General features: G+C 58.7%; 1 protein-coding gene across 1 annotated transcript; it reads left to right on the top strand.

Annotated features, from left to right (window-relative positions):
* The first annotated feature begins 2,169 nt into the window (after nt 1-2,169).
* On the top strand, nt 2,170-9,632 carry EMC10 (ER membrane protein complex subunit 10). Its single transcript, XM_058821458.1, is given in 8 exon segments — nt 2,170-2,289; nt 3,363-3,420; nt 4,636-4,748; nt 5,771-5,875; nt 6,671-6,852; nt 7,330-7,423; nt 9,521-9,589; nt 9,591-9,632. Coding segments are annotated over 8 exon segments (783 nt in total).
* The last annotated feature ends 1,204 nt before the right edge of the window (nt 9,633-10,836 follow it).

Raw genomic sequence — 10,836 nt, 5'->3', positions numbered from 1 at the left:
TCCCTCCCGGATGGGCATTCCCGGTGTCCCAGGATGTGAATTCCCTCCCGGGACGGGAATTCAGGGTGTACCGGGACAGGAATTCCCTCTCGGTGTGCCGGGACGGGCGTGCCCGGTGTGCCAGGACAGGAATTCCATCCCGGATGAGCACTCCCGGTGTCCCGGGACAGGAATTCCCTCCCGGTGTCCCGGGCCTCACCCGCTCCGTGCCCATCCCGAGGAGCGGCCCCGCCCCCCCGGCTCTAATTTGAATAAAATCCCGCATTTTGCTCATTCCTGATTTGTTCATTCCTGATTTGCTCGTCCCCGTTTTTCCCATCCCCATTTTCCCATCCCCGTTTTTCCCATTCCTGTTTTCCCATCCCCATTTTTCTCATTCCCATTTTTCCCATCCCCATTTTGCCCATTCCCGTTTTCCCATTTTCTTCATTCCCATTTTGCCCATTCCTGATTTGCTCATCCCCGTTTTGCCCGTTCCCGTTTTACCCATTCCCCGTTTCTCCCATCCCCGTTTTTCCCATTCCTGTTTTGCTCATTCCCATTTTGCTTGTCCCCGTTTTGCTCGTTCCCATTTTGCCCAATCCTGTTTTCTTCATTCCTGTTTTGCTTGTTCTCATTTCGCTCGTTCCCATTTTTCCCATCCCCATTTTGCCCATCCCCATTTTGCCCGTTCCCGTTTTTCCCATCCCCATTTTGCCCATCCCCGTTTTTCTTGTTCCCGTTTTGCCCATTCCCATTTTTCTCATCCCCGTTTTCCCCATCCCTGTTTTGTTCATCCCAGTTTTGCCCATTCCTGTTTCGCTCGTTCCCATTTTTCTCATCCGAGTTTTTTCCATTCTCTTTTTCCCCATCCCCATTTTTCTCATCCCCAGTTTTGCCCATTCCTGTTTTTCCCATCCCCATTTTTGCCCATTCCCGTTTTGCCCATCCCCATTTTGCCTGTTCCCGTTTTTCTCATCCCACATTTTGACCATTCCCAATTTGTCCATCCCTGTTTTGCTCATTCCTGTTTTTCCCATTCCCGTTTTCCCGTTTTGCCCATTCCCATTTTCCCCATCCCTGATTTGCTTATTCATGTTTTGCCCATTCCCATTTTCCCCATTCCCGTTTTCCCGTTTTGCCCATTCCCGTTTTGCCCATTCCTGTTTCCCCATTCCTGTTTTGCCCATTCCCATTTTTCCATTCCCGTTTTGCCCATTCCCAGTTTTGCTCTGCCCCATTCCCGTTCCTGCCCTGGGACAGGTGAGGCCTCACCTGAAGGGGGCGGGGCTTGGGAAGGGGGCAGGGAAACGAGGGGGGGACACCGGGCTGGGGGTGACCTCCCCAATATCCATCAAGGGGCACTGGGGGTCTCCAGATGTCACTGGGAGGGGTCAGGGGTCACTGGGAGGTCCCCAAATGTTACTGGGAAGAGTCCCAGAGGTCACTGGGAGGTCCTAGAGGTCACTGGGAGGGGGTCTCAGGGGTCACTGGGAGGTCTCCAGATGTCACTGGGGGGTCCCCAAATGTCACTGGGGGTCCCCAGAGGTCACTGCGGGGGACTCAGGGGTGAATGGGAGGTCCCCAGATGTCACTGGGAAGTCCTCAAGCATCACTGGGAGGTCCCCAAGGGTCACTGGGAGGTCCCAGAATCACTGGGAGGTCCCCAAAAGTGACCAGGAGGTCCCCAAAGGTCATTGAGAAGGCCCAGAGGTCACTGGAGTGTCTGCAAATGTCACTGGGAGGTCCCCAAATGTCACTGATGGGTCCCCAGGTGTTACTGGGGGGTTCCCCAAATATCACTGGAGGGGTCTCAGGGGTCACTGGGAGGGGTCAGGGATTACCAAGAGGGGTCAGAGGTCACTGGGGGGGTCCCTCTGTCCACCCTGGGGGTTCCTGGGCTGGATTTGGGGGCGGGAACACACAAATGGAAGCACCGTGTTGGCCCCGCCCCCTCACAGAAGCCCCTCCCCTCCAATAGACCCTGCCCACCCCTCCGGACCACGCCTCCTCCACCGTAGCCCCGCCCATCGCCGGTAGCCACGCCCATCCGTTCTAGCCCCGCCCACCCACTCCAGCACTGCCAATTCGTTGTAGCCACGCCCAATCGCTGTAGCCCCGCCCATCGGCTCAGCCCGGCCCCCCCCCGCGCTGGCCCCGCCCCGTTCCCGCCATGCCCCGCGCTCCAAGATGGCGGCGCCGCGGCCGCTGCCGGTGCTGCCGGTGCTGGCGCTGCTGGCGGCGGGGGCGGCGCTGGGCGAGGCCGGGGGGCTCTGCCGGGGGGGCGCCGGCACCGGAACCGGCACCAGGGTGAGCAGGGGGGGCTCCGGAAACACCGGGGAACCGGGGGTGGGTAACCGGCACCGGAACCGGCACCAGGGTGAGTAGGCGGGGCTCCGGTACCGGGGGGTTCTGCCGGGTGGGCTCCGGTACCGGGATCACCGGGGTGGAACCGGTACCGGTACCAGGGTGAGCACGGGGGGCTACGGTACCGGGAGCACCGGGGAATCGAGGGGGCCTCGGTGCCGGGACAGCGCTCGGTACCCGGTGCTCGGTGTTCATCAGGGCACCGTGCCGGGAACTCTCATTAATATTAATTAGGGGGCGTGTAAACAGAATCGCCGGTAGCCCGGAGGGGCTCTTAATAAATATTATTAATAATGAATATTAATTAGAGCGTGTGGAAACCAAGTGTGTTTGAGTCCGTGAGGGGCGTGGCCGCGTTTGCCCTCATTAATATTAATTAGGGGGCGTGTAAACATGATCGCCGGTAGCCCAGATGGGCGGGGTCACGTGTTCATCCTCATTAATATTAATTAGGGGCTGTATAAACCAAGTGTTTGAATCCGTGAGGGGCGGGGCTGTGTGATGCCCTCATTAATATTAATTAGGGCTATATAAACAGCGCCCGTATCCGCTAGGGGCGGGGCCATGTGCCTGTCCTCATTAATATTAATTAGCACAAACAGCTGCTTTACCTGGGGGGGCGGGGCCGTGCACAAGTCCGCCAGTTCCAGCTCATTAATGCTAATGAGGGGCGGTTCTGGCTCCTGCCAGCTGATTAATATTCATGAGGGGGCTGCAGCTGTGGAGCCTCATTAGCATTAATGAGGTCGCAGGGCTGGTCATTAATATTCATGAGGTCTGTGGGGTCTCACCACCCTGTCACCCTCGTGTCACCTCCATGTCACCCTCGTGTCCTTCTCGTGTCCCTGTCCTGGTGCCACCCCCATGTCACCCCCCTGGTGTCCCCTGTTGTCCCTGTGGTGTCCCTCTCCTGGTGTCCCCATGGTGCCACTCCTCTGTCCCCCTTTTGTCCCCCTGGTGTCCCCACCATGTCCCTGTCCTGGTGCCACCCCCGTGTCCCGTCCGTGTCCCCCCAGGCCGGTGACACCGAGAGCTGCCGGGTGAGCCTGACCCTGGAGCACTCCTTTGAACTAGGTGAGGGACACTGGGGACATTGGGGACATTGGGACATTGGGGGGATTGGAGACATTGGGGACATTGGGGGGATTGGGGACATTGGAGACACTGGGGGACATCAGGGGGATTAGGGACACTGGAGGGCATTGAGGACATCGGGGACATTGTGGGGCCCTGAGGAGATTGGGGACAGTGGGGATATTGGGGACATTGGGAGACATTCAGGACACTGGGGACACTGGGGACATGGGGACATCAGGAACAGTGGGGACAGTGGGGGGCACTGGGGATGTTGGGGGACAGGGGGACATCAGGGACACTGGGGGACATCGAGGGGATTGGGGGCACTGGAGGCATGGGGGACATTGGGACACTGATCTGGGTGGCAGCATGGGGACGTGGAGGTGGCACTGGGGATGTGGGAATGGGAATGGCACTGGGGGCACAGGGACAGGGTGGCACTGGGGACATGGGGAGAGGGGTGGCACTGGGGGCACTGGGCTGGAGGTGGCACTGGGAGGACAGGGGAGTACAGGGATAGGGGACACAGGGACAGGGTGGCACTGGGGACAGGGTGGCACTGAGGACAGGGTGGCACTGGGGACATTGGGCTGGAGGTGGCACTGGGGACACAGGGATGGCACCGGGGGCAGGGGGACTGGGCTGTCCCTGGTGCCAGCGCTGTGTCCCAATGTCCCCATATCCCCCCTTCCCCTGTCCCCATGTCCCTCTGTCCCCATGTTCCCCTGTCCCTGTCTGTGTCCCCTGTCTCCATGTCCCCTCTGTCCTCTCTGTCCCCATCCCTGCCCCCTCTGTCCTTGTCCCGTCTCCATGTCCCCTCTGTCCCCTCTGATCCCATCCCTGTCCTCCATCGCCATCTCTGTTCCCCTGTCCCCTGTCCCTCTGTCCCCATCCCTGTCCCCCTGTCCCCATGTCCCCTGTCCCCATTCCTGTCCCTTCTATCCTCTGTCCCTCTGTCCCCTCTGTCCCTGTCCCCATCCCTGTCCCATGTCCTTGTCCCCATCCCTGTCCCCTACCCCCTATCCCCTGTCCCTCTGTCTGTCTCTCTGTCCCTCTGTCCCCATCCCCGTCCCCCTGTCCCCCTCCCTGTTTGTATCCTTGTCCCCTCTATCCCCATCCCTGTCTCTGTCTGTGTCCCTGTCCCCATCCCTGTCCTCCCTTTCCCTGTCCCCTGTCCCCCTGTCCGTGTCTGTCCGTCCGTCCGTCCCGCAGATGACGTGCCGCGGTTCCGCCGCCGGGGGTCGCTGTCGCTGAGCTGGGGCCCCGAGCCCGCGCTGGCGCTGGCGCAGAAACCGCTGGGGGAGGAGGAGAGAGCGCGGCTGAGGGTGAGGGACGGACGGACAGACATGGGGACAGGGGGACATGGGGACACCCCAGGACATGGGGACATGGGGGGAGGAGGAGAGAGCGCGGCTGAGGGTGAGGGACGGACGGACAGACATGGGGACAGGGGGACATGGGGACACCCCAGGACATGGGGACATGGGGGGAGGAGGAGAGAGCGCGGCTGAGGGTGAGGGACGGACGGACAGACATGGGGACAGGGGGACATGGGGACACCCCAGGACATGGGGACATGGGGGGAGGAGGAGAGAGCGCGGCTGAGGGTGAGGGACGGACGGACAGACATGGGGACAGGGGGACATGGGGACACCCCAGGACATGGGGACATGGGGGGAGGAGGAGAGAGCGCGGCTGAGGGTGAGGGACGGACGGACAGGGGGACATGGGGGGGACGTGGGGACACACCAGGACATGGGGACGTGGAGAGAGCGCGGCACAGGGTGAGGGACAGACGGACATGGGGACAGGGGGACACGGGGGGACAGTGTAGGGGACATTGGGGTGACACTGAAGGGACATGGAGGTGACCCTGGGGGTGACGCTGGAGTGACATACAGGTGACACTGGGGGGACTGGGGGGACATTGCACAGACACCAGGGGACACTGGGGGTGACACTGGGTGACATTGGGTGACACTGAGTTGACACTGAGGTGACATTAAGGTGACATTGGGTGAAATTGGGTGACACTGAGGTGACACTGAGGTGACACTGGGTGACTGGGTGACACTGGGTGACAGTGGGTGACACTGAGGTGACATTAAGGTGACATTGGGTGCCACTGGGTGACATTGAGGTGACATTGAGGTGCCACTGGGTGACACAGCAGTGACAATAAGGTGACATTGTCCCCACAGGAGGTGGCAGCTCAGGACGGGCTGTCCCGGGTGCGGGTCAGGGTGATACTGGGTGACACTGAGGTGACACTGAGGTGACACTGGGTGACACTGGGGTGACACTGAGGTGACAATAAGGTGACACTGAGGTGACATTGTCCCCACAGGAGGTGGCAGCACGGGACGGGCTGTACCGGGTGCGGGTCCCCCGCCGTCCCCCGGGCCCTGGCGAGGACGGGGACACCGAGTTTGTCACCTCCTTCGTGAGGGCGGTGAGTGACACTGGGGACACCTGGGACACCTGGGAACACCCCTGGGGACACCTTGGGGACACCTGGGACAGCTGGGGACACCCCTGGGGACACCTGGGACACACTTGGGACTCCCTGGGGACACCTGGGACACCCTGACCTGTGTCACTTCTGTCACCCCCTGTGTCACCCCCTGGGACCCACCTGGGACACCCCTGGGACACCCCGGGGTCCTCCTGCCCCTTGTCCCCTCATGTCCCTGTCACCCTCCCTGTGTCCCCCCCATGTCCCCCCATGTCTCTGTCACCCTCCCTGTGTCCCCTCACACCCTGTCACGCTGTGTCCCCCCCCCATTGTCCCCTCAGTGCCCTCACCCTGTGCCCCTGTCCCCTTGTGTCCCACTGTGTCCCTGTGCCCCCTCATGTGTCCCCTGTGGCACTGTCACCTGTGTCCCTGTGTCCCCGTGTCCCCTCATGTGTCCCCAGGCTACTGTCCCCTCATGTGTCCTGTGACACTGTCACCCATGTCCCCCGTGTCCCCTCACAGGTCCCTGTGCCACTATCACCTGTGTCCCCGTGTTTCCCTGCCACCGTCACCCATGTGCCCATGTCCCTGTCCCCTCACATGTCCCCGTGCCACCATATCCTGTGTCCTCATGTCCCTGTGCCACAATCACCGTGTCCCCCTGTCCCCTCACGTGTCCCTGTGTCTCCTCATGTGTCCCTGTGCCCATGTCCCCTCATGTCCCCCCTGTCTCCTCATGTCCCCGTGTCCCCATGTCCCCTCATGTCCCCTGACGTGTCCCCATGTCCCCAGTGTGCCCTGCTGGAGTCGCACCTCTCGGACCAGCTGTCCCTGCACCTGGACGTGGCCGGGCACGTGGTGGCCCTGGGCGTGGTGGCCGCCCCTGGCACCTGCAGGGGCACCTGGGTTGAGGACGAGCACCTGGAGATGTTCAACACCTCGGTGGCACTGAGACAGCCCCAGCCTGCTGCCACGTGAGGGACACGGGGACGGGGGGGGACATGGGGGGACATGGGGACAGGGACAGGGGACAGGAGGGGACAGGGGCACATGGGGGGGACATGGGGACGTGGGGATGGGGGACATGGGGGGACACGGGGACATGGGGGGATATGAGGACGTGGGGGACACAGGACAGGGGGACAGGGGACGGGGACAGGGAAATGGGACACGGGAAAGAGGACGGGGGGACACGGGGGGATGCAGGACAGGGGACAGGGAGGACACGGGACAGGGGACATGGGGACATGGGGGGACATGGGGGACACGGGGACATGGAGGATGTGTGGGGATATGAAGGACACGGGGACATGGGGGGATGTGGGGACACGGGGAGGACAAGGGGATGGGGGGACACTGGGATAGGGGGGACATGGGGACAGGGGGGACATGGGGAGATGTCCCCTGTGTGTCCCCATTGGTGTCCCCAATGTCCCCATTGGTGTCCCCAGCCCCGAGACCGCCGCCTTCATCCGGCACCTGGAGCAGGAGCAGGCCCAGCGCGCCCGCAACCCCCAGGAGCAGAAATCCTTCTTCGCCAAATACGTGAGGGACACCCCAAAAACACCCCCAAAACACCCCAAAACCAGCCCTGAAACCCCAAAAACACCCCAAAAACCACCTGGGACACCCCAAAACCACCTGGAGCACCCCAAAAAACACCCTGAAATCCTTCTTCGCCAAATACATGAGGGACACCCCAAAAAACGCCCAAAACACCCCAAAACCAGCCCTGAAACCCCAAAAACACCCCAAAACACCCCAAAACCAGCCCTGAAACCCCAAAAACACCCCCAAAACACCCCCAAAACACCCCAAAAACCACCTGGGGCACCCCAAAAACACCTGGGCACCCCAAAAAACATCTGGGGCATCCTAAAATCCTCCCTGACACCCCAAAATCCCACCCTGACACCCCAAAACCACCTGATTTTGGGGTGGATTTTGGGGTGATCTGGGCTGATTTTGGGGTGATTTTGGGGTGTTCTGGTGTTCTGGGGTTGTTTTGGGGCTGATTTGGGGGGGATTTTGGGGGAGTGATTTGGGGCTGATTTGGGATGGATTTTGGGGTGATTTTGCGGTTATTTGGGGCTGATTTTGAATAATTTTGGGGTGGGAGTTTGGGCTGATTTTGGGGTGATTTTGGCTGATTTTGGGGTGATTTTGGGGCGAATTTTGGGGTGATTTGGGGCTGATTTTGGGGTGAATTTTGGGGTGATCTGGGCTGATTTTGGGGTGGATTTTGAGGTGAATTTGGGATGAGTGATTTTGGGGTGGATTTGGGCTGATTCTGAGGTGAATTTTGGGGTGATTTTGGGCTGATTTTTTGCCTGATTTTGGGGTGGATTTAGGGGTACTTCGGGGCTGATTTGGGCTGATTTTGGGTGAGTTTAGGAGTAATTTGGGGCTGATTTTGGGGGTACATTTTGGGTTGATTTGGGGTGGATTTTGGGGCTGATATTGGGGTGATCTGGGTGGATTTTGGGGTGAAATGGGCTATTTTTAGAGGTGGCTTCAGGTGGATTTTGGGGTGAATTTTAGGGTGATATGGGCTTATTTTGGGGTGGTTTTTGGGTGGCTTTGGGTGGATTTTGGGGTGATTTTGGAGTGGATTTTGGGGGTTGATATTGGGGTGGATTTTGGGGTGATTTTGGGGTGGGTTGGGCTGATTTTGGGGTGGGTATTGGGGTGGATTTTGGGGTGATTAGGGGCTGATTTGGAGGGGATTTTTGGGGTGATCTGAGGTGATTTTGGGTTGATTTTGGGCTGATTTTGAGTGGACTTTGGGGTGGATTTTTGGGGTGGTTTTTGGGGTGATCTGGGCTGATTCTGACGTGGGTTTTGGGGTGATTTTGGGGGGGTGATTTGGGGCTGATTTTTAAGCTGATTTGGGGGGTGATTTTGGGGTGGATTTGGGGTGATTTTGGCGCTGATTATGGGTGGGTTTTGGGGTGAATTTTGGGGTAATTTTGAGGTGGATTTTGGGCTGTTCTGGGCTGATTTTGGGGTGATTTTGATGTGATTTGGGGGGATGATTTGGGGCTGATTTTGGGTGGACTTTGGGGTGGATTTGGGCTGATTTTGGGGTGGATGTGGGCTGATTCTGAGGTGGATTTAGGGGTGATTCGGGGCTGATTTGGGGGTAATATGGGCAGATTTTGGGTGGGTTTAGGAGTAATTTGGGTCTGATTGTGGGGGCACATTTTGGGTTGATTTGGCGTGGATTTTGGGGCTGATATTGGGGTGATCTGGGTGGATTTTGGGGTGAAATGGGCTATTTTTAGGGGTGGCTTCAGGTGGATTTTGGGGTGAATTTTGGGGTGATATGGGCTGATTTTGGGGTGGTTTTTGGAGTGATTCTGAGGTGGGTTTTGGGATGATTTTGGGGGGGTGATTTGGGGCTGATTTTTGAGCTGATTTGGGGGGCGATTTTGGGATGGATTTTGGGGTGATCTGGTCTTATTTTGGGGTGGGTATTGGGGTGGATTTTGGGCTGATTTTGGAGTGACCTGGGCTTATTTTGGGGTGGGTATTGGGGTGGATTTTAGGGTTATTTGGGCCTGATTTTGGAGTCGTTTTGGGGCTGATTATGGGCTGATTTTGGGGCTGATTTTGTGCTGACCCCCTCCCCTCTCCCCGCAGTGGATGTACATCATCCCCATCGTGCTCTTCCTCATGATGTCTGGAGCCCCTGACGCAGGGGGGGCGCAGGGGGGGGGGCACGGGGGGTGGGGGAGGGGCAGGGGTCAGGTGAGACCCCCCCCAAAATCCCCCCCGGACCCCCCACTGTGGGGGGTGGGCAGTAAAGCTGTGTGAGACCCCCAAAATCTGTGTGAGACCCTAAATCTGGGTGTGAAACCCCCAAATGTGGGTGTGACCCCAAAACCCCGGTGTGACCCCCCCCCAATCTGTGTCCAGGGGGACCCCAAAACCTCGGCTCTGTCCTGGGGGAGGTCCCACACAGGGAATTGGGGAAAAGGGGGTGGGGCTTGCACAAATTGACACGCCCCTTTATGCAAATACAAAAAAGGGTACCGTGAGTTGGAGCCACACCCCTTTCTGCAAATTTGGAGGTGGTGCTGTGCATGAAAACCACGCCCCTTCATGCAAATAGGAATCCATGAGCTACAGCCACGCCCCTTTATGCAAATATGGGGAGGTGTACACTATGACCATGCCCCTGATGCAAATACAGAGGTGATACCGTGTGCTATAACCACGCCCCTTTATGCAAACACAGTCGGCACCATGAGCTTTAGCCACGCCCCTTTATGCAAATACAGAGTGAGCTATAACCACGCCTCTTTATGCAAATACAAAGAAGTGCTGTGTGCTATAACCACGCCTCTTTATGCAAATACAAAGACGGTGCTGTTAGCTATAGCCACGCCCCTTCATGCAAATATAGAGCCTGTACCATGATCTATAACCACGCCCTTTTATGCAAACATGGTGCTGTGTGCTATAACCACGCCCCTTTATGCAAACACAGTCGGTACAGTGTGCTATAGCCACGCCCCTTTATGCAAACATAGAGGCGGTACCATGAGCAATACCCATGCTGCTTTATGCAAATACCGAGGTGGTTCTGTGTGCTATAACCACGCCCCTTTATACAGAGACAGTCGGTAGTGAGCTCTAACCACGCCCCTTCATGCAAATATAGAGGCAGTTCTGTCCGCTATAGCCACGCCCCTTTATGCAAACATAGTCGGTGCCATGAACTATAACCACGCCCCTTTATACAAATATGGTGCTGTGCGCTGTAGCCACGCCCCTTTATGCAAACACAGCCAGCTCCATGCGCTGTAGCCCCGCCCCATTCCGGGAACTCCCGCGCGGCGCTGCCACTCCCCCTCGCGCCGGGGGCGGTGCCGTGAGGCCTCCCGCTGATTGGCGGCGGGGATCACGTGGCCGTCGCGGTGACGTCAATTCCCGGAAGCGCGGGCGCCGCTCGG

This window comes from Ammospiza caudacuta, chromosome 29 (assembly GCF_027887145.1).
Source record: "Ammospiza caudacuta isolate bAmmCau1 chromosome 29, bAmmCau1.pri, whole genome shotgun sequence".
Taxonomy (NCBI): Eukaryota; Metazoa; Chordata; class Aves; order Passeriformes; family Passerellidae; genus Ammospiza; species Ammospiza caudacuta.
This window is presented reverse-complemented; position numbering and strand designations above follow the sequence as displayed.